The 26361-nt window shown below is 37.5% G+C and overlaps 1 protein-coding gene across 1 annotated transcript in view; it reads left to right on the top strand.

The window, feature by feature from the left end:
• The window catches only part of SHANK2 (SH3 and multiple ankyrin repeat domains 2), a 338597-nt gene that overhangs the window by 58351 nt on the left and 253885 nt on the right, over nt 1-26361 (top strand). Inside the window, exon 10 of the mRNA XM_074841993.1 lies at nt 1691-1757. Within this exon, the coding sequence (XP_074698094.1) occupies nt 1691-1757 (67 nt within the window). The remainder of the gene's footprint in view (nt 1-1690; nt 1758-26361) is intronic.

Genomic DNA, 26361 nt, shown 5'->3' with positions numbered 1-26361 from the left:
ACTTTTAACAGTCCCACTAGTTTTAGTTCAGAGAATTGCAGTGAGGTCTTTTTCCAAAGGCAGTACATCCATTCCTGTAGCAAATAATTGTCATAATACTGTGTTTCAGTGAGACTTCTTCCAGTGTTGCCGTAGGATGTATGGTAAGTCCACTCTGAGCCCTACGTGAGATGCACTAATGGCAACAGGAGACATAGTGTAAATGATCGGTGCTGAATGAAAAGTGCAAAAAATATGTGTAATTATTTTATTTTTAGGTGAAGTGGATGTAATGGTCATGTCTCATGATTTAAGGCTGCTCTGCGTCTGCCATTTAAAGCAGATTTGGAAACTCTTAAATACTTAATAGTCAAGATCTTCTGTCTGTAGCTTGTCGCTTGCGTGTAAAGTCTTCATTTTTGAGGATTTTCATATTAGTTTGTTTTGGTTAATAGTAAATAAAATTGTCCATTCAATTCCCTGTGATGAGTGCAGAAATAAGGTCTTATGCTCATTATGCTAAAAGATATTACTCACATTAACTGTACTTCATACACCTCCTGAGACCATTTCAGCACTTTAGTCTTTCCGTTTTTCTTCATCCCCGAGATTTGTGGAGTGGTACAAACCAGCCCATAATCTTTCTTGGTCATCAGCTCAGAGGTTTCCCTGACTTTTCAAACACTTCTCGTGACTGACAGTAGCCCTATATCCAGGGGAGTCCTTAAATAAGATTTTTAAAAATTTTTTTTGGCCTGTACCCTGTATATGCAGAAGCTTCTATGAGAAAGGGGAGCCCGCCTTATCCCTTTTATCTACGTTAGGAAAGCCACAGTACCATTAGGAGAACACTGTCTGTCATAATATAAAGCTGCAAAATGGACCCAGAAAAGGCAATTGCTCAATGTTCAGGGCAAAAATAGGAGAAGAAAAAGGGAGGAGGCAGCAATGGCACAACCGAATCACTTTCCTTATATCCACTGGAGATGTTTCTTTTTTTTCAGTCCATTTAGATGAGAGTTTGGAATAGATAGTTACACATCTGTGTTTGACAACCAGGAAATAAATGAAAAAGAAAACTATTATTTTAGAACTATATTTATTAAAACACTTTAAATTCTATATGTATCCATAAACTTTACCAGTTTCACTATTTTAGTATTTTTTGGTGTCTTAGTGGTACCTGAATACTTGTAGTTCTTGGCATTTCTTCCCTGACTATCCCATGTACATTCATTGTAGCTCCTGTTTTCGTTCAGGTAAGTAGCACAGCAGGAGCAATTAAAGGGAAATAATAGCTTCAATGTGTCTCACCTAGCCTGCTCCTGTAGCATTCTCCACACATCTGTACAGCTCCCAGAGCTTTGGGAATAGTGTGTTTAATGTTCACTGCTGGTTTTGACTGCCACAGCATGAAAAGCCACAGCTCTTCTAGCAGTCTCCTGAGACATCCACGATCACAGCGTCCTTAGTAAATGGGGAATGGGGGCACCGGCAGTGCTGCTTACAAATAGATTGAGATCTCATTTCTTAGCATTGTTTCAGAAAGGTATTGCCTGTAGTAGTTGTGGAATAGAAGTAATAAACAGTTACTCCACTTTGTGGAATGAAAATATACTTGTATGATGTTTGTCAGTAATGTGACATGCATATTTTCCTACTTAATAAGTGATGACAATATATTAATTGTAACTATTTTACAATCCTTTAGGTGGCTATAATAGCGGGAAATTTTGAGCTTGCTGAATATATCAAGAATCACAGGGAAGCTGATATTGGTAAGCAAAATATTTACAGTCACTGAAAACAAGTTATACATGTTTAAACCAGGATTTTGCAAAGCTATTAAATTTGATTCCATGCGAGATATGACTGATGACAGTGTCATTTAAGGGAGATTTTAAAAGTAATTTTTCTATAAAAAATGAAGATGGGGAGAAAGCTGAAATGTTTTCAAAATATGCTCTGAAAATGAAAATTTGATAAGTAGTGCAAAAGAGTGATAGATGCTTTGTAAGTATAAATTAATTAGACAGTTGTAACAGATTAAATACACATCCACATACCTGGAAAAGCCAAACTGGCTCTTGCAGGCTGTTTTGGCGTCAGCCTAAAGTAGCTCTCAAGTAGGAATAATTGGTAAGAAGAAGATAAAAAAAGATGTTTCTCTGCAATTCAATGAATAGATGGCAGAAAGTGTCTATCCATATCCATAAAACCGTTTCCTCTCACCGAGTTTGGTGTGTGGCACTGGATGAAGTCTAGTGGCAGGCGTTAAGGGCCCTTGACAAAAAACCTTAAGGCTTTTTAAAGATCTTTTTACATAGAATGTTTTGCCATTAAAATGAAAACCATTTTCAAATGATAAAAGTGATTTCTCATACAGTTCAATTAAAATGAATTAAAATGCTTTAATTCGGGTTAATTAAAGTTGCACAGAAACAACCTGAAGTTGAACAACAAAAGGCATTCCTTTTGAAACAGGAGGATCTATGTAGTTGTCCACACTGATTTAACTTAGTGATGCAAATCTATGACTTGATAGTATCTAAGTTTTGTGGAAAAGTAGGCCAGCTCACATGAAACTTAAGACTGTGAAAGAATTGGTCTGAATTAAGGCATCCTTTCCATTTCCATTCCTGGTTGCATATGATCTGCAGGGATGTAGCTGAAAATTCTGCACGGTAACGTGAATTCTCATAGCACTGTGATACTTTCAACTCCTTGCAGTATGCATTGAGAAATCTGAGGACACATTGCATAAAAGTTTTGCATGGAAATCATAACTTCTGCATAAAAGTTTGTAGTGAGTTTGGAAATTTTTTACCTGAGATAGTGTGATAATTCCTTTCCATGTAAGAAGTCTTCATCTTTCTGTATTTACAAACAATCTGATGTAAAAAAATTAACTAAAAATGAACCAGATATTCCTAATAGGGTGAGCATCTTATTGTTGTTTGTATTTACATATGGCTGATGATTTTATAACTTCGTGAAGATGTTAAAATGGAAGGAAATGGTTTTTTAGAGTCAAATGTTCCCTTTATTCTGCCATGTTAATTCTTGGTATTTTGGCTTGCGTGTAGTCAGTGCAGAGCAAGTACTGTATATAGACAATATACAGTATTATGTTTTATGTTTCTCTGAGTGGATTTTGTTCCCTTAAAAATGGTTGTGTACAATAAAATAAAATAGTAAAGGAATGACTTGCTAGTATTAATTATGCATACACTTATAGTATGAGTAACTGTAAAGTAAAAGTAACACTTATAGTACACTTACAAACAGTAGCCTCTAAACTGGTTTGTGTGAAACCACATTGATGTTAATGTCATCATGTTTTGGACTGATCAGTTCTACCAGTTCTGCACTTTTTTTCCTTTCCCTTGACCAGTGCATGTTCCAAGTTATGTCAGTGAGTGGGCGAAGTGAAATGTAGTTATGAAGTAGGTGGATGAGACTCAGTCTAGAAGACAAGTGATAGCCACGTGCCTGAGGCTTTAAGCAGAACTTATTATTGCTGAGTGCAAAAACTTTTATGTAGGATTTGGTGATTTCTAGAAAAATGTTTAGAAAATATCTTATATGGGAAGATTCTCCAAATTTTCCTGATGCCTTCACTTTTCCACTGAAAAGTAGAAATACTGGTGCTTCCATGATTGGCTTAAATTTTTTGCAAGATGGTGGTGGTCTGTGCAAAGCTATTTAAATTAGTAGATTTGTCTTAAACAATAAGCATTACGTTATGTTGTTTCCTCCCAGCTAATTTAATTTAGCCGGACATTTGTCCCTTAAGATTTATTACTTAAAAAAAAAAAAGTGAAGTCATTGAAATATCTTTCTGGAATGTCTCCCTGTTAAAAAAAATAAAAAAAATCAAAGAACAATATCCGGAGCAGAAAACCTGAGAGCTAGTATGATGATGAATGGGCAGAATAATGTCAGCACTTAAACTTCAACAAGTTGGCTTTTATTTATCTTACTTGTCTGGTTATCTGCTATATTCATGTAGTTTTGGATGTATTCCAACATGTATCATTTGAGTAATGTATCTTCTTAGAGCCGAGAGGCAACAGAGTGGGAAGGAATAGCAAAGAGCTTGAGAAATATCTTCATGAAGATAAGAAAGACAGATCATACTATGAAGGCTCTTGAGAAACATTTCATTTTTTGTCCCTCAGAAAGTGTATTTTTGGTTAGATACTGAATTTTGATATTGAACCAGTTCATTAAACCTTGTTATTATTTTAGACTCATTTAATTACTGTAATTACTTTGTATTTTGTAATTATTTTAGACTCATTTAATAATGAATAAGTTACAACTGTAGGAAATTCTTTGGAATATGTGCAGCTTTGGGTGGGTCTCTTTTCTATGGAGGCTTAAACTGGTAGATGATGAGCTGTTCAATCATTTAATAGTAAGCTTGTCAATGGTATTCATGATTATTCGCAGTAAGATTCATCGGAAGGAGACATTGGTGATGCATTGGGAAAAACTCCATGTTGCTCTTGATTCATCGGAAAAAACTCTACATGGCTCTTGGAAGATTTCTGACCTAATCTTTTAACTTTGAGTGATCATGCACAGTATCTTTAGCTATAGATACTTTTCCAATGCAAGCCTAATATACAGCTAAGTAATATATGTGGCAATAATATTTTTTTTCAGAAAGAATCTACCTACTTTCCTGGGTATGTCGTCTTAAGGATGGGAAAATTTTAATCGGTGGTAGTGATTGGAGGCTGAACCTAACTTAGTAGTTTCAGGAGCAGGTTTTATCTGGTGACAGAAACAAATTTTTACATTTCTCAAACTGAAGTGTCTGAAAGATGAAAAATAATATTTGCTTGCAATCTCTGATCTTACATAGTGAGGAACTACACTATCTGTGTCCATCTGTTTTGACATGTGCTAATTAACATTATTCTTAGACTATTTTGTTGTCCCAAACTATTGCAGTAGGAAGTCACTTGTACTCTCAATGCAGAAGGTATTATGTGGGTGTCTTCCAGTTTGTCAGTAGTCACAAAGCTGTTTCAAGTAATGTTGCCAAAACTGCAATTAAAAGGATCTAGCAGCAGTAATGTAGTGCTTGTGATTCATGGTCCTGTGCCGTGCGTTGTGGTGAATGAGCTGCTTTGTTCAGTGGCAGAGATCATAGCTCAGCCTTCCTGCAGGAGGAGGGTATCGCTGCCTGTGGAGTGAAGGGATGAGTCTGCAGCGTGCCAACAGCAAAAGCACTACATCTCAATGCGGTGGTCCACAAGAGCTCCACATCAAGAAATATATATGCTTAAGTGCTCAGTATATCACTTATTATCTATTCCACCTTTGCCTGCCAATTATATTTCATCGGCATTTACAGTAGAACACCATTTTAAGCTGTATGCGAAGTCTGGGATCATTCAGTTAAGAAGAGGCTGAATTGCATGTCTTAAAGGGAGCCTTTTTGTCCTTGTGTGTTTTTTTTTTTTTTTTTTTTTTTTTTTTCCCCCCTTGGCCTGGATCCTTGCCAGACTGTAGTGCTAAGACTATCCCCATTGTAGAAGATGATGGAAAACCAGCTCAGGTGGAAAATGACCAGGGTATCCTCTAGCAGTAGAAAATTCTAATTTGCAGCAGAACTACTAAATCTTTGTTCTACAGATCAAATCCCACAGAGATTTTTCTTCCTTTTTATTTAATTAGAAAGCACTTACATTAGACAAATGTGTTGAAATGCTGAAAAACTAGTCATGTATAAAATAAGCTTCTTTGCAATAATTGTAAGCCTTCACACTGTAAAAAGAAGAAAAATGCAAAAATACCTGTTTTAGAAACAAAAAAGGCAAAAATAATGACCCATGGAATAATGTGACATCTGACTGTAACAGAGGGATGTTCTTCTAAGGTGTGAAGTGTCTGGTTATCTCACTCAGATCTTGCCAGATAAAAGCACCTACTTAAGGCCGGTGTGACTATACATGTTTAGTCAGAGAGACAGTGTCTGTGTTTTCCTTTTACAGAAGCAAAATAGATTAAAATTGTATCCAAAACAGAAGATGTAGGTGCCATTGGAGTCCCTACCTAGTCATCTGAAAAAAAGAGGGGAGACTTCGCCAGTAAAGTTTCTCAGCTACATAAAATTGTGTTATAGAGGCCAATCTGTTGACTAAGCTGAGTGTGTTTCAAGGCAGATAAGGTCATTTAGGGTTTTAAAATCATCAGGAGAGATCAGAGCTGGTAGATGTACCCTGAGACAGCTCTGAGCAGCAGAAGAGCGTGTACCACAGTGGTCTTTGTTTGCAGAGCAACAGTCCTCCCTCCCACCCTCCACATCAGTTCTTCAGTCTGGAGGAGCCTGATTTCTCTCCTGTCCTCATTCTGGATGGGTGCAGCTCTCTATCTCTTGGATGATTTCACAGCAGACGCTTATGATGAAACGAGGGGCAATCCGTGAAAGGGAGACTGGCAATCCAAACCTCCTGACTATTCTCATGACTGATCTACAGTGTGTAAATGTTCAGGCAAGGTTGCACTAAGCAGTTCTGTTTCCTTTTGCCTGTAAGCCCTTGTCTCTCCCAGCAAACTGGAGTTTTGTAGAACCTTCTCCTTAGCCACCATACCAGAATAAAAATATGTTAGTTATTCTGTCCTATAAAAAAATTTGGCTTTTTCCTCTGAAAGTTCAAAACTGTGTGGGTTCTCTCATACGTGCTCTCCCTTCTTCTATCAGCAAGTTGATTCTTCCTTACCTTACTCCTTTCCCCACCATCAATTGCCAATTTATCTTTCCATCGCAAGTAGTACATTGTAGCAGGTGTCTGGGTGACCAGTTTGTTGAAACCGTGACATGAAAAGTATTTAGCACAGATAACTTGTTTTGGCTTGGTGCTGCCATTTTCAGAAACAAACTGAGAAGAAAAGCCTTGCAAATGAAACCTGTGGTAGAGGTACAATAAAAGACACCTCGCTGTCAGCAATGGAGAATGTTCGCATTAGTCTTATTTCAAACAGGGATGATGCAATTTTATAAGACCAATCAAACATAAAAGGTAACAGATTCAGAGAAGAGGAAAAAAGGATATGAGTAAAAGATTAAAAGCAAGGTCCAGATTTCATTGTATTAATTTCTTTTCTGAGTTTCTGAACATCAGTGAATCCCTTTTGTTTTCTTGGCAGATGTTTGAAAGGTGAATGAAAATTTTTGTATCATTTAAAAAGCAATCCTATTTGAAACAAATTAAAGTAATATTTTTCATAAAGCAAGAAAACCTATTACCATAAGGTACTTAGAAACTTGTTTTACAAGCAGCATCAAATACTTAGTATAGCTTCTCAGATTATTTCAATTCATCATGCCCCCAAATTAGTTTTTTGAGGAATTAGAACAGCATCAAAGTAGCTTATTTTAATTATCACTTATTTTGAGTGTCTTTGGAACCCAGAAGTCTGTTGCAGCTCAGTGACTATTGTTTCACCTTCTTTTCTGCGTTGAGGAAGACATCACATATACTCCTGATGTCTAGCAGTCACACATCATTAAAAAATAAAAATAATGTCCCTTTTTGAACTACTTTTTTTTTTTAACTAGCTATAGCACATTTATAATTTATTTAACTTTATGCATTTATTTATTGCAAACTAAGAGAAAGTAATGGATTAAAAGATGTGATGAATAGAAAAGTTAATCCCTGATTGTTTTCATCCAGCCTGCAGCTGTCTGTGAGTAAATGAGCACAGCAGATTTAGGAAGCATTTGCTGTACAGAATTTACTATGGCTTCTATAGGATGGAGGTACAAAACCCAATCATATATGTAAGAACATTGAAGCTTTCATTAGATACAGATATGCAGATATTAAGGATGTTGCAAACTGATAGTCCTTTGACTTGGATATCCTATATTTAAATCTCTTTTGCCTTGGTTCTTTGTGATGAGATGAATTTTCAGATGGATTAAATGACATGGGTTGTTCTTCTTCAAGTGAACAAGGTTTGTTTTATATTGTACATCTTGTCCTTCAGCATCTCTGAAGCTAGAAGCAATAGGATTCTTTTGTTTTATTTTTGTTTGCTTTTTGCTTTAGCAAAATGAAACACATTGAGCTGGTGTGCGAGTTTTTGGTAGTTGATTAGCAGACTAACTAATACTTGGATACTGTTGCTAGGCTTCAAGTCAGAGTTCCTGTATTCCTCTATAATTATGCAGAGATATGTGTATGTGATGGTTTGTCTGTGCTTTCACATGGAGGTTTTGTTTTCTTTTATATATTGAAAATCTGCTAATATGGTAGGCTTATCCTTTAAAATATACATATTCCACACTAGGCAGTTGTTTTTAAATAAAATGTTTTTCAAGTATGTGTAAAAGCATTTATTTTTATTGTAATTGTGATTGTAAAGATCTTAAGAAACATGCATTATCTTGTAGAATAAGCAGAACAGGTCGTTCAAAACACAAGGATATTAGTTGGTTTGTGGTAAAATTGCTTTTCTAACCCATTTTCTTTAATTAGATCAGAGTGATTGAGGTCAGCAATCTTGGTTTTTCAACTGCAAGTGTTTCTATTAAATGCTAGCCTGCCCGATGAATATTCTGTTTGTTTACTTATTTATTTTGGTTTGGGGAGCCATTTAGTAATTTTGATTTTCATAAATCAAATGCTGGCAGAATAATTCTCAAGTTAGGGGAAAGCATATTTAGAGAGATAAAAGCAGAAACAAGAAAAGGCAGTAAATCAAAAGACTTAAAAACCTACAAAACTGGCAGCAGCATGCAATGACTTGTTCTATTTTTATCACATGTTACTTAATAGAAGCAAAAGGGACACAAGCATGTATTATAGCCCTGTGTATTTGTCATTTGAATGTGAATAACATTAACCTGTTTCATATGCTAGCAGGCATTTTAACGTGGATAAAACATCATATTAGTGTAATCAGGATGGCAAAGACAATGAGATCTTCACTGTCCACATTTTAAATGCATGTTGTTTGGCAGATTCTCATAATCCTAAATTCCCTTTTGCAGTTTCTTTCAAATACCTCTGCTAAATTAATAATTATTTCTCATGTCCATAGAAAAAACCCTTTACGTTAATGACTTTTAAGCTAGGTTACAACCAAATGAATATTGATTGGTCTGTAAATCTGTTGCTATTATTTATCTGTTTTTCTCTGAAGGGTTGCAAGGAATAGAATGTCATATGCTCAGTCTTGCTATGTGGTAGGAAACAAATTGGAAAACTGGGAACTGTGATCTGTTAATGTAATTACATATCAAAATGTAAGACAGAGCTTGAAAAACTTAACGTAGTTTTCTTTTTCCCTTTGGTCACAAGTAATTTTCTTCTGTGTGTATATTAGTACAAAGTTGTGCAGTAACTAGGTTTATTTCAAATTTACACTTATTTTCAAAAATTGATTATTCTTGTTGGCCTTTGAACTTCGGTATATTCTGTGTACATAACATGGAACTGCATGCAGAGTAGTGCAAATTATGTAGTGCATGGTCATTGCCTGTGATTTCTTAGGCTTACTCTAAATTTTGAGCAAGAAAGTAAGGCGAGAACTGATGACATATGTAACTGCTGATATAAGTACAGTAGATTTCAGAATGATTTGGCCCGGTTTTGTAAACCAGTCTGTAGTGTGTCCTTGCCACCTGCCAGGTAGACAACGATTGCCACAGCAACTCCTGATAGAGTTTGTTTTACAGATGGAACAAGAAGAACCTTGTAATTGAGCCAAAAATAAACTACCGGAGGAATCCCAGTCCCTGTTCAGCGCCCTTGTGCTAGTTTTGGTCTCGGGCAAGAACTCTGTGGTCTGAGCAGTGGGTGCAGGTCGCACAGGGCTTGCTGGCTTATCCCCTAGAGATGTTTGAGATGTTTGGGAGGGTGGCAGAGGAAGAGTAGAAAGGAAGGGGGAGAATTGGTATGTGTTTGTGTCTTGCCCCAATCTTCATGCTCAAACCGGAATGGTTGGAAGTGTTTCCAGGGCCCTCAGCTCCTGCTTCCCCCAAATCTGGCTTCTAGCTAGTTCCTAGTCCACTAGCTTCTCATCAGGAGAAATGCATCTCACCTTCTCTGCTCCTTCTAGGCCAGGACCATTCTATCCAGCAGCTGGGAACTGTGGGGTTTTTTTGGTAATGTTCCTATCATCAGTGTGCTGTTCTGACACGGAGTCAGGTCAGCTACCTTTCCCAAGTCTTTAAAGGATATACATGCCTTAAGGCACGGTCCTTTCACTGGTAGTGGCTTTTTTTGCCTTTTTTTTTTTTTTTTTTTTTAATAGCTTTCACTGGCTTGACACCACTGAGGTAGTGTGCAGGGAAGTAAAACCAGAGGCCACATACAGAAGGAGTGTAAATTGCTGAACTAAAAAAAGAAAGCAAGCCATAAAGCATAATCAGTAGGAGGAATGATTCGAGTTTACCAGGGATAGTTGCTGTGACTGAGGACAAAAATGGAATGTATTTTTATATATCAAAGAGGTTATCAAATGAATAAAATTTCATTTCTTGCTTTACAAAAAAAAATTGAGTGGATTGTACTATCCTCAAAAATTATCATGAAATGTTTAAAAGGATGATGCCATTGAACTAACTAGGCAGATCAAAGGTCATATTACGAGCAGACAAAAATGAAAGTACCCTAGGACTCTTAAATGCTGAAATTTTGAACTAGTATTTTAGCCAAACTGGAGCTATGGTAATGATTTTCAGTTTCCTCCTGTGAGTGAAATTCCCAGTGTTGCTCAGCCTGGTGGCCAGATCCTTCTAACCCCTGTAGCTCCTCTTGGAGCTGCTGGAAATGGTCAGCAGATGACCCATCCCTCAGGAACCTGCTTTCTGATTCAGCCTTCCAGACAAGGTGCCTGATCCTGCGCCAGCGTGTCTTTGAGGGACAAGGGTAGGTACTAGAATAAGTGAAGGAGTTGAATTAGGCTGAGGGGATGTAAAAAGAAAGTAGTACTTTCCAGTTTGTATGGGACATGAAATTTGTTCAGTCATCTCTGATTCAATATTGTAGGTTATAGATCATAAAAATGGAAGAGGTTTATGTGATCATGCTGTCTGACCTTCTTCATAGTGCAGATTACAGAATTTATATTAACTAGTTCCTGCTCAAACTGGATTATGATGAGAAAAAGTATTTTGTCTTGTTAAAGACCTACAATCATGTAAATGGGATTTGAAAGATTGTAGCCTAGTCTTGTGATCTGATGTTTCTGGATCCATTTGTTTCAGTTGTTCTAGAGTTGATTACCCCCTTCATTAAACAGATGTATCTTGTTTCTAATATCAGTTTGTCTGGCTGTAGCAACTGGACCCTGAGTATAGCTGAGTCTTCTCGACTCTACTGCATCTGTGCCCACATTTCTCTTCTAAAGCCACTCCTTCCTTAGTGACAAGGAGCTGATCTCAACTATTAGAGAGGAAAAACTCTGAGGAGGAGATGTAAAAATTGACTGGAGGTCTAAATTGAATATAAGAAACTACTGTGGACTTTGTGGGTTTTATTTCTATTGCTTTTTCATCAGTATTATCTTAAGCACCTTTCTGCTAACTTTTCTCAGAGTCCATTAAAATCCGTATCCCTAGACTGTCTGTAATTGTGCTTTTTTTTAAGAGGGTATGCCCTTTGGAAGTATGTGATCAGTGCATTTCAATCATGATATATATAGGTGTCTATGTAACAAAACCAGGAGGGTTTGGATGGCAATACCAATATTAGGATATTAGAGGGCCCACATCTAGTAAGATAAGGCAGGGAGCCTTCAATGTGGCTGTAAGATATGAGGCAGCCCAACAAGGGATACTGCAGAAGAAAAATTGTTTGAAGTGTCTCACAGAGAGTTCTAGTATTCCTGAAAAGTTAATGTATTTTCTTTAAATCATTTTTCAACATGAGCCTCAAGAGCTCTCTAAGATTGTGTCAAATGCTGTGTGGGATTTCAAACAGTGAAACAGTGAAGCAAGGTCAAAAATAGAGGTAGGACAAATGGAGAAATAGATGTGTGCAGAATCCCATGGCTTTCTATTTCTCCCATTTACAATGGTGAGAACACAGGAAAAAGAGATGAAAGAACATGAAATAAATGCTTGAGGTTTTTTTTAGAAAAAAAAAAAGAGGCAAAATGGAGATTGATAAGAATAGTCAGGAATGCTTCCTGAAGAAAATTGCTGTGTTTCCCAAAGTAAATACAGAGATGGACTTAAAAACCAATCCAAAAAAAAAGAAAAAAAGGAAGGGGCGGGGGGGGGGGATGGGGGGGGTGGGGAGGGAAGAAACTCAATGTAATGTAGGTCCTTATGCTGTGCACTTCATCACAGGCCTTCTTTTTCATGCACCAAATAATTTCCTGTATATAATGAGGCTACCAGTAGACTACAAAGTTAAGACTAATGGCACAAGGATGGATTTGTAACTTCTGAATATGTGGACTTTTATGTACCAGTGTGTGTCTTAATTGTTGCATTATTCAAAATAATTAGGTACAATATAAGTCCCATTTGGGCAAAGGACCATCTTCCATGGACTAATTGGATTTGGATGAGGATAGCCTTCCAAATACAGAAGCAACTTTGTTACATTTTCAATCATATAAAACAAGGATTTATATGAATAAAAAACTTTGTGTGAATATAAAATTAAGTATTTGTATGAGCTTAGTGATTGCAAGGATATTATTTTTCTTTTAGATCGGTTCAAATAACCTTTTTAAGTTGAACTTTTCAGTAATTGGTAATATCCTCCATTTTGAACAGACTTGTCACACTTCAATGACTCCCTTACTTAGAACTGCTCTTTCTATTATGCTAAATTTATATTTATAAAATTTTTAACAGCTAAACATTCTGGTTTTCTTCCAAACTAGATTATTTATCCAAATTAAATTGATATGTTTTCCATTCCATATACAATGGTTTGGCAATTTACTTTAAGAACTGAGACTTCACTGAAGAAATTTGTTTTGAATATCTTACGAATAATCTGCTGTTCATAACAAGGTATTAATGTCAGAATTTTAGTGAAAATTGATCTTGTAATATAGAGTTTCTTTAAAAGGAAATAGTATCCTCATAGAAGACCATTTGTTGTCAAATTATAGATGAGGCTTGATAAAGGGGTAGGCTTTGAAGCATATTGCTTTGTAATGAGTGTAATATTTCACACTGTATTTCACACTGTTCACAATATTTCACGCTGTTGCTGTTACTCCATTTATATCTCAATCTCCTGGGCTATGTCTGAGTTGACAGTCTTTCCCTTGGAGTTCAGGATAAGCCGTATCTTTTTGCAGTCAAGGTTTTGTCACACTGTGGAAGATATCTTCAGAGTAAACACTTTCCAAGATCAGATCTTGGACAGAGTTCCCAGGGAGTCCAAGGCCACTGAAACTACTCGAACCTTTTCTGTCATTCCTCCTCTATTTTAATGAACTGGTGTTTGGAGATATTTTTTTTCTTTTTTGTTTCATTGCCAGATGTCCACTTCATTGACAAAAAAAGAGTTTTAGATGATTTTTCTGTATCTTCTGGCTCTAAGGGCAGCAGAATCAGAAGGATGTCTTGTTTACTGGTTTCCATGGTTCTCTCCAGTCTCAAGTGGTGGTCCTAAAGGATGTACATGTTGTTTGCTACAGTAACTGGTTTTTAAGGATAGCAGAGAAATAATTACTTTGGAGTTATTTGGCTTTGTGTGTTTTCAGGAATAGTTGAAAATGTAAATTATTTCTAAACATAGAAATAAATTATGTATTATTATTATATAAATGTAAATTATTTCTAAACATCTAAATATAAGACAGAATTTATGGATGGCACATGTTGTTAAGGGATGACAATTTTAATTTCTTCAATTCCAAGTTAACCAAACAAAGTTTTATTTACTAGCCTATCTAAACCTATTTTTATATTTGGTTGTAACTATAGCTATAAGTACGACTAAGCTGGTTATGGAATGAGCTTATTGTTTTGCACCACTTTCTCTGGAGCATCTCTCTCTGCTCATTCCCTGATGCATGGACAGACATCTTCCATCTGGACAGTTACCAGTACCAGACTGGGCTGTGCACTCCAGTCTCCTACAGCCTGTCCAGGGTGTCGTTTCTGTGCCCTGTACAGCGTGGGAATCCTACTGGTCCACAACAAGATTGTTTTCTCAGAGAAATTGTATTCTGTTTTGGGGTTTTTTTTCCTTATTCTTTCTATGTGTGTCTTGATAATTTCATATGCGGGTTTTGAAGTCAAAAGACTTATTTTCTGCTCCATTTTCTATGTAATGTTGCTGAAATAATTGTTCAGAATTTTTCATAAAAGACAGAATTGTGATACCATCTCGATTCAGAAGAGGTTGCAGAGTAAATATTATCGAGCGGAGTGGCTATAATTGGGTGAAATCCATGCTGAATGAAAACAACAAAAGATTTATTTAATTGAAGAGGCAGGAAGATTTACAGCATTAAGATTGTATTATTTGTATGTGTGTAGGAGTATCTCTGGTTTTCTGTTAATTATATATTTTGACTAACTCCAGTAGACTAGGACTTCAGTACCCTGGTAAAGATACTATCTTAAAACTATCATCCTAGCTGTTTGGCTTTCAGAAATGATGAAAACAAAATGCCCAGATTTCATTCCTCCTCCTAAAGTATTCTCTTACAAAAAAAACCCCATTACTTGATAAATTTCTGTTCTCTGTATAGAATCTTTTGTATTGTAGCATTTCCTACTTGGGAAACTGCTTCTTACATCTCTTTGGAACATCTGAGATAGCAAAATTTAACATAAATTCTGTGATGTGTTTTCAGTTTTAAATGTGCCTTATCAAATCTATAATTTAACACAAATAATTTATTTATCCTAAAGAAATTATTTGTTGCTCCTGAAAAAAGCCTTTCAAGTGCAGACTGTCAGCTTGCTGGTTTGTCCTTCGAGTTTATCTTTCCTTTTTTTTTTTTTTTCTGAACTAACACCCAGTCACTAGTCCTTCTAGCATTTCTGGGATTGCAGGCACCAAGTACATGTGTGTCTTGACCTCAGGGATTTTAGCAGACTAAAATTAATGTTTTCCCGTGTGTTACTTGTCCTCTTCCTGCATGTCCCACCTGTGTGAGTGGTCTTGCAGAGATGAGAGTCCCTGTAGCCCCCATCCCACAGAGATGCGCTGTGTCTCATGCTGTGCAGCCTGATCCTGGCTCACCGTCTTTGCCTTCAGAAGGAAACCCAATCCTTCCTGCTTGTCCACGTAGCACTTGTCCAGATGTCTAGGGTCACACCTTGCAAGAAATCAAAAGAAGCTGTGAGTCCACAGAAATTTTTGTGTTAGTTCAAATTTAGCTTTCCCCTTCTTTTGAGGGCTAAGCTTTTTATTTTGGGTCAAAGCATGGCTTATCTTGCCAGCTTCATTAACACTCTTAAGAATGCCAGGTGCTAAAGAGCTCTATTTTTGCTGTGCAAATCAAGTGTGTCTGGTTTCTTGTGGCCTATTTTTACATATTTCTTCATTCTATGACTAGCAAAAGCTGTGAGGGGAACAAAGAGATTGTGAATAGCCAGAGAAAACTGCTATGATATTATTACAGGAAAGTAAAGGGGAGGATATATTTGTGAGATTCCCTTTCTGAGAGGGCATGGAGTTAAAGGCAGGAAATGATGCATATAAAACCAAATAAAATTAAAAAGGGAATAGTACATTTCGGTAGGTATATTTCATAGGTCAATTGACTGTTTCCAGATAATTCTATAAAAAATGCTTTTATGTTTTTGAATAAAGGATTCTCAAGTACCAGTGGCTCAGAAATTTTCTCCCTTATCCACAGGTATTTCAGGGCATTCTTATTTAGCATTCAGTATTAAGCAGTTATGTGCAGAAAGTGAGAATGCGGAGGAATCCGATGGCTCTTTCTCCCCAGAGAAAGCAACATACAATTTACTGGGGGTGTGTGCTTAAACCTTGTGGTGCACTTTCTTAAAAATGAGCAACTGAGTAGGATATAGGGAGCTTGGAGGGAGGAAAGGAGATGCTCTGTTCCTTGTTGCAGAAGCCACCAGGCAACACAGGGACACTGACCTGGCCGCTAAAGGCAAGGACTGGGATCTTGCTCTGCAGTAATTGATGTACAGTTGATATTCACGGGATGGAAACCCAGAAAAATAGCAGAGAACCAATTGTGATGACTTGCAGTGTAGCAGTAAGGCAAGAAAAAGTTCCACAGATGAAGTTAATCAGACTGTTTCAGTCCTCCACATAGATCCTTTGGACTTTTGGACACTCTTGTCCCCTAAACTCTCTCTGGTTGATCCATGTGCAATACTGTGGTTGAGTACCAGGAACTGAGTGCCTAAGACAGCGCTCTATATGCTTTGTAGTGGTGTGTTTGCTTTTTTCTACAGCACCAGGACTGCAGGCGTATCTATGTCTGGAAGGCAGTCCCAGAAGTCTCCTGCGTGTGCTCGGAGGCAGCAACTGGGAGACCACAAACTGGAAGGTGTAGAGCTAAGCTTTGTTTTGAACAGTGTTTAACATCAGAAAGCCTCCAAGCAAGAATGTTGTTAGTGTAGCTTGGTGCTGTACTAACATGTTGATACCGCATCAGTCTGGCTTGAGGAACAGTTAAGAATGAGTTCATTTGTCTGCCCCCGTAAAACACAATCAGTTTGTGCTTTGCTGGGACAGACAAGAGCCTTTTATTCGGCATCGCTACCAAGTACTCATATCCTGTATTGGATTTGTCTAACTGCTAATTACATCCCAAATAAGGATTTTATAATTTTTTCAGCTGATTGTGTCTTGCCTGTTTCAGATCACATTTCCATTTAATCATGATCTCTTTCCTGTTTCTTTCCTTTGTTGTCACCTTTCCTAATTTTTCTTTCACTTTCATCAGTGCCAGTTTTTCTGTTCTGTATTGTACCTCTGTGCTCTCCCAGCTCTTTGCCTTGGTTATTCAACTTCTATTCCCTTGTAAGATACAAACCTTTCCTGTGTCTGAAGAAGTTGATAAGATTTCTGTGTGTTGACTTTTCCTTTCCCTCAGCAATTTTGTATGAAACTGTAAGATTATTGGCATAAGGAAAATACTTTCTTTGCCCCTTGTCTAAAAGAGAGCAGGGTGGAATTTCAGCTATATGCAGGATAATCTTCTGCACCTTTTTAGAGCCTGACTGATACAAAGCTAAACTCTCTTTGTTTATCATGCCACTGCATGTGCAGCAGTTGCATTGAATGGCAGTAAATTCTGAAAGTGGTATGTGAGATACCCGAGCTTCAACTAGAGTGAGTACCGTGGTGTCTTACGTACTGCTGTGTCACAACTGCTGGCAGATCTGGCCTTGGTTTATGGTAGCATTGGGCTGCTAGCAGTGGATTAATAGTTTAACCTGACTCCAAGAAAAGATTACATCAGGACAAATAAATTACAAGCACTTGTAAAATATGTTGTTGGTCTTAGATTGGATCCATGAACTTCCATGTTTTGTAAGTTCTGCAACATTTTATTTGGAGTTTAGGAATTAAAAATAGCTAAAAGAGATCCCAAGAGTGTCCTGCCATTGTTCCTTTCTAATCTCTACTTAGGACAGAGTATTTTTTTTTTTGACCCATTAGCATAACAATGTTTATTTAGACATCTTCATAAGCAGCAGGTGAACATTCTTACATGTGAAGTTAACCAAGAGAGACAAAAAATGTAAGAACTAATCTGACATTGTTTATTTCAACTAAATGAATGCAAATTTACATTAGCTAGATTTCTAATATAGAAAATGCTTTGGATTTTTATCACAGGACTATGTTTTCCTCCTTGTGTTAAATAATGCAGTCATCTTTTTGTTTGTTTGGTTAGTTTTTTTCATTGCTAACTTGGTTGTGTGTAGTGGGAGAACATACGTTTACTGATGATTGTTGGATGGAGAAGGGTTTCCCCTTCATCATCTTTATTAACAAAAGCTAAAGCTTGGAGCCAGTCTGCCTCCAAAGCTGGTGGAGGTTTCTCTCCATATGCCTGCACTGAAGGATTTTTGGGGGATTTTTTTGAGTAAGATATCATCTAGTTGAGTCAAAATCCCTGTGGATTAACAGTGCTTCTCATCCTTCTGTGGAGTACAGGTTACTATCTTAGAAAGTACATTTCAAAAGTTATTTACTGGCAGAAATTTTATGCAATTAAGCGTAATTTTTGGCATGTCCAGAGATTTGAAGGGAGTAGTACTTGCTAAGAACTTTTGGATAGTACAGTGGACTTAATAATATGACATTCCCAAACAGAATTTGGGATTTGTTCATTGATTTACTTCCATTTTCTTATTTCTAAAAAAACAATTATGGGACTATCCAAAAGATAGTTTAGGGTTCCCCCTTTTTCAAGGATCTGCCTCTTCGCTGCAAATAATTGAAAGTTAAAAGAATGGAGCTCCTGTTACTAAGTCTGGGGTGTTGCCAGTGGTTCAGAGGGCAGGGTCCCTGCGCAGGGGGATGCTCTGGTCACGATGGGGACAGTGCTTGGTTTTGAACACTGTGGCCCAGCATCCTGCGGGCTGAAAATGACCACTGTGCCTGCTGTTGGTACCCGGGGATTACTGTACCCTGCATACTTTTCTCTTTGCAAAACAATTAAGTGTTTCTGCTTTCCGCCCATGGCTGGGTCTAAATAATCAGTTGCAGTTTATTCTGTGCCTGCTGGTGAGGGAAATAGTTCAATTGATGGGGGAAGTTTTACTGGTGTCTAAAGTCTGTTATGCAAGTGACTAATTGTGTTCTGCATTAAAGAAGTGCAAATCTGGATAAAATCCACATAAGTAATTACGGATTTAGGCTAGTGCCTTATCTTAGGGTGTGTTTGGGTTTCCTCTTGGAGAAGAAAAAAGACAAAATCTATTAAGTCTTTTTCTGGCAGCTGGTGGACTGTGCAATCTGAAAAATATCTATGCATATTAAAAAATCTGCTTCTCTTCTGATTTGCATCTTCTGTCTAAGTGAATAAATGGAGTAAGTTGAGAGTAAAGAGTTGTTTAAAACCAAAGATTTCCCATTTAGTTATATATAGTATTTGGTAATGGCATGTTCTTGACATACGGAGATAAAACTTAAGTACTTCTGACAGACAAATGTTTGTACTGATCCAGTGCTATATGCAAATTAAAATCTAAAATTATTTGATTAATACCAGGTTCATGTACAATAGCTGTGATGCTGGTTTCTGAAACAGTAAGTTACAATGACATAAGCTTTGTATCCAGCTTTTATAGATTACACCAGCATATGGTTTAGACACTTTGTTACCATCCTTAACACAACAGACTCTAATTTTAGAATGTTCTTTACTGCCTGCACCTAAATTGTTTTTGTCATATACTTCTTTTTTTTTTGAGAAAAGTAAAGGGTTTTTTTGTTTGCAGTGTTTTAATAATCATGCTCAAGTCCATTAAGCTTTTTGGAAACTAGAAAGAAATAGGAAAACAATGAGTCATTAAAATACATGTTGTGGAGGATTAAATTCTCTATTCTGGTTGAATTGCTTCCAGGCAATAAGGAAAAGTCAGCCAAGTATCATATCATGTTAAAGAAGTCTCAGAACTTTGGCAAGATTTTTCTGTGTTGTTTTTTTTTTTCTTGGTAAATACTCCTAAAAATTGACTTTGTGAATACCAAAGTCAGCTCTGCTACATGAGAGGTGCCTGTAAGGGGTTGGGTAAGCAGAGCATGATGATGTTGGGTGGCCCTGGTGTAGTATCGAGTCATTTGACCGTCAGTGAACATCAGTGGTAAAATAAGCTATGTTTCTTAACTCATATCTGAGTCCTCGTCACCCAAGATTAGCATTTTACCAAGTTGTTACAGTGAGGAGAGCTATTTAAAGAGGTGAAATGTTCAAGTCCAAAATTTGTTTCATGGGATGTCAGGGTAGTACAGAGATAGACTCATTAAAGATCATTATCATGGTCTATCACTTAACCTCCTTATACAGATCTGTGGATAGAATTACAAGAAAGGGGTTTTAGTCATGACAATTCACATATATGCTCTGACCATTTTTGTTTTATGATAGAGCCATTACATTTATATTAATCTCATAAAAACTACAGGGTGTCCTCTTTAAATAGCTTTCATATTTCTGTGTTAAATAACATTTTATAGGTTGCTCTCTTCTGATGGGGCAAGATGTGAATAGATGTGTTTAAAACAATAAAATCCAGATCAGTAGTTAAAATTATTTTATAATTAGATAAAGAGTATTTTTTGCAAAGCTGAACACCTTTTAATTGCATAAAACTGAACACAGAGGGTCAAGATTTACACATGTATAAAATAACACCATTAGGGCCTATCTCTCTTTTTTTTTTTTTTTTTTTTAATTCCTTCAGACACACAGAAAAATTGGTACAATTATCACTGACCCAAAAGAAGCTTGAAATCAGAATCAGATCTCTATGTTTAATGATACTCAAGATTTCATCTTTTAACACATACAGATTTGGGATAAGTTCAGTATAGTTTATATGTGAAGAGAGATGCCAGTTCTGAAGTATTTGACAAAATATTTGGGTACATATTTAATCTTCTTTTTCTAGAATGCTACTGCTTTGTTTCTTGGATCAGCAATGTAAGCATGGGAGATCTCAATTATTCAACCTAAATGAGTAGTCAGCTTAATTAAGGATCTTGAGTATGTGTGTGCAATGTGCTAGTGATATAAAATAACTTATTGTGAAGGATTTTTTAAAATTTCAGTTCATCTTAAATTTAGGGGTTATTTTTGGCAAAGAAATGACTCCAAACAGTCTGTGGAAAATTTAATATAGCTTTATAGTGAAAGCATCGTGTTTCAAGTACATAGGATCCTGAGAATTGGAGGTTAACATTCTCTGAGGATGTGTTTGTGCTTCGTATTCCTAGGGAAAGGTATAGATCTCTCTCTGGAAATCTTCACGAAGGCGCCATGAAAGTAGAGTTTTGGTCTGGATTATATGAACATTGAAAATCTCTTTGTAATTTTCATCAAGTGAGAACCTAACCCTATTCTCTTTGTCTTGGGGTCCTGTTTCCCTTGACTAAGTGGTGTGTTGCCACTACACAATCACTACAATACAGTGTAGCTGTCACACTCCACATGTTACTCTGGCAGATCTAAAAAAGCAAATATTACTGAAAATCTGTGAAGGGAAATACAATTAAACTAGAGAAAAATGAGCTGCTAATATAGTGTTTTATGTCAGTAGTCTTTCCAACCATTTAAAAAGTGTGTGACAAGATACTAGCCAAATTCTTATTGAAACAATATTTCATCTTGAATTCTAGGTGGAAGTGGTTATTGGTCTGATTATCTATGTCAACAGCGTGTTTTTCTCATTGTACCTGGAATATCTGACATTTAGGATTTTTTTTTTTTTTTTCTAGTTTAGGCTTTCTGACAGTCAAATATATATCTGAAAGGACTGCAAATATATATGACCGTAATGGAATTTTTTGCCACCTAGAGTGAGGCATATTTGATTTTTTTCTTCATTATTATACATTTTTTAATTTCACGGTTATGACAAAAATGTTTCCTGTTGTAATTTGTCAGTTGGTGATTTCATGAGATCAGGTCAGGATTGCCAGCAGAATTTTCGGGTTCAACCCATTGGTGAAATAAATAACTGGTTGATTAAATCTAGCTTTTTTTCTTGCAAATGTCTTCTCTGAAAAATAAACATCAGTTTCCATTGAATTGAACACTCTCCTGCTGTGTACAATATGTGGGGAAAAATTACATTGCCTAAATACAAGCAGCATAATGATTGTCCTTAAAACTAGAAGAGTTAAAGCTATTAAATTCTGATAAAGAACATTAATGCATGGAGTTTACAACTGCCTGAGTATGCACTGATGATAATAAATTCAGATGCATGGAAATACTTCATAATATAAGGTTTATGTAGATTTCACAGAAAATTTGTCCAGGGTAATTTGTATAAACTTGCAAAAATTATGCATGCCTCTACTGTTCGCATTAGCTTGTAAGCAATGTTGTGTAACTTCTTAATGGCTAACTGAGCTTTTAGTTTTTCACTGTGATTTAAAAAGTAATTTATTGTTTGTGATCTTAATGTTTACTGTTGTATACTCCTAAAGATAATATGATAATTGTCGTAAATCATGGTCTAAGGTAATTCCCATTGAATCTTATTATTGAAAATGAAGGTGGTGACAGCAATAACTTCTTCTGTCATTGGAAAAATCTTTTAGGTAACTTTAAATTTGTTTCTGTGTTTGACTATTGTATGTCTGAAGTTTCATAGTCAGATACAGAATGAATATAATTGTAATAATGCTACAGTAAACATAGGCTTTTAATAATTAAAAAAGTCTCAGGTATGTGCCAAAGAACCCACCTTTGTGATAGGGAGTGAGAATTTACTTGAATACAAATAAAGCAAGTTCCTTTTCAAAGCATGGGCACAGGTCAGTGTTTTTTCCTCCTGAAAACCATGCTAGGACATGGAAAATAAGGAGGTGATTGGTGACAGCCAGCATGGCTTCACTAAGGACAAATTGTGTCTAATGAATTTGGTGGCTGCCTACGACGGGGTTACAGCACTGGTGGATAAGGGAAGAGAAACCGATGTCATCTACCTGGACTTGTGCAAAGCTTTTGACACTGTCCCACATGACACCTTTGTCTCCAAATTGGAGAGACATGGACTTGATGGATGGACCACTCAGTGGATAAGGAATTGGCTGGATGGTCGCGCTCAGAGTTGTGGTTCAGCGGCTCGATGTCCAAGTGCAGAGCAGTGACGAGTGCCGTTCCTCAGGGGTTGGTGTTGGACCGGCGCTGTTTAACATCTTTGTTGGCGACATGGACAGTGGGATCGAGTGCACCCTCAGCAAATTCGAGGATGACACCGAGCTGTGTGGTGCGGTCGACAGGCTGGAGGGAAGGGATGTGCCATCCAGAGGGACCTGGACAGGCTGGAGAGGTGAGACGTGCAAACCTCATGGAGTCCAACAAGGCCACATACAAGGTCCTGCCCATGGGTCAGAGAAATCCCAAGCACAAATACAGGCTGGGCGAGGAGTGGATTCAGATCAGCCCTGTGGAGAAGGACTTGGGGGTACTGGTGGATGGAAAACTGACTGTGAGCCAGCAATGTGTGCTCGCAGCCCAGAAAGCCAACCGGGTGCTGGGCTGCATCCAGAGCAGTGTGTCCAGCAGGTCGAGGGAGGGGATTCTCCCCCTCTGCTCCACTCCTATGAGACCCCCCCTGCAGTGCTGGGTCCAGCTCTGGGGGCACCAACATCAGAAGGACACGGACCTGCTCGAGCGGGGCCAGAGGAGGCCACGAAGATGCTCGGGGGGGCTGGAGCAGCTCCCCTGTGAGGACAGGCTTGAGAGAGTTGGGGGGGTTCAGCTGGAGAAGAGAAGGCTCCAGGGAGACCTTAGAGCGGCCTCCCAGGACTTAAAGGGGCTACAGGAAAGGGGGGAGGGACTCTTGATCAGGGGGTATAGGGATAGGATGAGGGGTAACAGCTTTAAACTGAAAGAGGGCAGTTTTAGATTAGATGTAAGGAAGAAATTCTTCCCTGTGAGGGTGGTGAGGCCCTGGCACACGTTCCCCAGGAGGTTGTGGCTGCCCCCTCCCTGGAAGGGTTCAAGGCCAGGTTGGATGGGGCTTTGGGCAACCTGGGCTAGTGGAAGGTGTCCCTGCCTGTGGTAGGGGGTTGCAACTAGATGATCTTTAAGGTCCCTTCCAACAGAAACCGTTCTATGGTTCTGTGATTTTTGCCATCACTACAGAAACAGGCCAATTTGCAGGCTCAGTTGCACCAAGCACCTGCAGCCGCCGGGACTGGGGTTGTAATGATTTGTGCGGTTCCTGCAGGAGTCTCCAGGCTTGCAGTGTGGAAGGGTGTCAGGAGTTGTGAATGATCCTCGTTCTTAACTGCTTTCCCTTGATTTGCATTTGAGCTACTTAACCACTGGTAGATTGTTTCAGTTTTCCTGGTGAATAATGCATGAGGGTATATAAGTGGATGTTCCTTGGCTGAGTGGGCTGCAGATGAAAAGTGTCAGCTCCTTTGCAGCATTAATGTGCATTTTTTTCTCAGGTTAAAGCTTTAGAGAACCTAGATACGCTTTTTTTGGATGACTCCTACAAATGCCAAAATATTGGCAATGTTTGCTTTTTCTCTTCTTTTCTGTTTGAATACCTGTTATTAGAATGAAAAAGTCAGTTGCCAGTTTTCTGTCACAAGCTTATTTTCCTTGGGACTCCCCTTTGAGATTTCAATGTTGCGTTGTTGTACCTGCTGCCTGAGCTTCCTGAAAACTATCAGGAACAGGTTGTGGGTTTTTTTTGTTTTTCTGACATGAAGATTAATTTGTTTTACTGACTTAGAACACTGATTCCTTCTTGTATCTCCTCCTCACTCTTTAGTGTGTCCCAAAGGGATAATTGGAGTATCCTTTCCTGCAAAAGCAACCTTGAGGCACAGACAGATTCATGCAATTCTTGTGTATAATATGTGCAATGTTTCATATAGGTAGATCTAAACATATTGCATGCTGTAATAAACGAAACAACCCTTAAACCCACCCATGATCCCCTTAGTAGGAAAACCTCTTCAAAGTTTTCTCTTATTAATTTACTAAGGGGCATCTGAGTATCTTAAGGTACACTTGTTTCAGTCCCAGGGGTAGGCAGATCTTTTCTCCTTTTTCAGCTTAATAGAAAATATCCTTTTACATTCCATAATGCTAGAAAATTAAAGCACAACCATTGTTCTTGTTTGCTTGTAGTTAGGCTATAATTATCTATTCAAGGTCATAATTTGATCCCTAAACCATCAAAACTCTGAGACTTATGTCATGGGCCATTCTAAACAAAATATTTAATTGGAGTAGTCAAATGTGAAATGTGAAAACTTCCAGGGATGTATCTGACATATCAAATACTTTGGAAAATGTTGTTTGATAGGAGAGTCCTGTGGGAGTGTGGTTAGAAAGCACTTTCTAAAATACAGAATCATGCTACTGAACAAAAAACAGTCTTATAAAATACAGCTCTTCCAGATTCCCCAAATGTAACAATGTCCCTTGCATTTACAGACATTCAGACATGAACTGTAGAGAAGTATATTGTAAAATAATGCTTTTAAGCTAAACTTAGTCTGACATTTCATAAGTTAAAAGATTGAAAGCGTGTGAAATTGTAGAGGTTATATAGTAAACAAGACATAGAGTTGTACAAATGTTTAAAAAGCAGATATAGTTTAGTAGTTATGATAACAGAATTCCATAAATATTCAAAAACAGTCATATGAGTATTTTGTGGACTTTTTTTCATGCAGAGATGTTGAAAATTGCAGAGAAAATATTTGGCAGAAATGTACAGTCTTAGAAGGGCTCATTTTTACTACTATCAGGTTGTACAATATGAATTCTCAAAATATAACCAAAGAATAATAGAGAGGAAAAAGAAAAAAATATTTTGAGAAGATATGTTTTAAGTTTGAAATAATTATAAAACATGCTCTGAAAAGCCATTTTCCAGAAAGAAAAGTGATCTTTTTGAGATGGTGATTCTGCGATTCCAGTGCTACCAAGGCAAGGAGGGGGGTGTTCTTGGTGTCCTGTATACCAGTACAGAAAGTGGTCCCTGACTTTGACATGTGTCATTCCAAACCCTGCAGTTAAACAATCTTTCTCATTGTTCCAGGTGTATTGCTAAGATATTCCAGTCTTCCAAACCCTGTGTCACCTTCCTCTGCCATCCTTAATCATGTTTAACATTCTTCATTACCTTCATTTTCATTTCCTCATTTTATGTGCAAAGTGGCAGGGACAGCAGAGTAGGAGAAACTAAGTGAAACTAAAGTTTGCTTCCTCATCTCCTCTAAATGTTTATTTTGTCCACTTTTACATTTTCAAATCATGCCATCAGAAGAGCTTCGCTTACATAAACTTCTGCTTTCAAATTTTCCCCTTAAAATCAAATTCTGATGCCTAACTTCTTTTTGCTGTTGCCTTCGTTCCTTGCCCTTCTTAAAGGTTCCTGCTTCCCATGTCCAAGTAGAAGTCCCTGGAATCTGTTGCTGGCAGGTAAGGGTTAATCCATGGTAATTTTTCTGTTTGGGGGCAATAGTAGAAAGGTCTGATTTTGGTGCTTTTATTCCCAGTGAAAGAAAATTAGTGAAACACAGAGGTATTTTAAGAGCTTAGCTTTACCGTAAGGAAGGGCTTCACAGACCCATATTCTGTTGCCTTGAGCTTGTTTAAGTTGGTGGTAGATAAAGAGGTTCTCCATTAAAGATTTGGGGTTCCAGATGGCTCTGAACTTTGCATTTGGGCCTCAGAACATTGAAAAGATGAATGGAATAAAGTGTTTTTAGTGTTAGATGCTATTCG

This window comes from Strix aluco, chromosome 16 (assembly GCF_031877795.1).
Source record: "Strix aluco isolate bStrAlu1 chromosome 16, bStrAlu1.hap1, whole genome shotgun sequence".
NCBI classification, from domain to species: domain Eukaryota; kingdom Metazoa; phylum Chordata; class Aves; order Strigiformes; family Strigidae; genus Strix; species Strix aluco.
The sequence above is the reverse complement of the archived record's forward strand: the minus strand, read 5'-3'. Positions and strand labels throughout refer to the sequence as shown.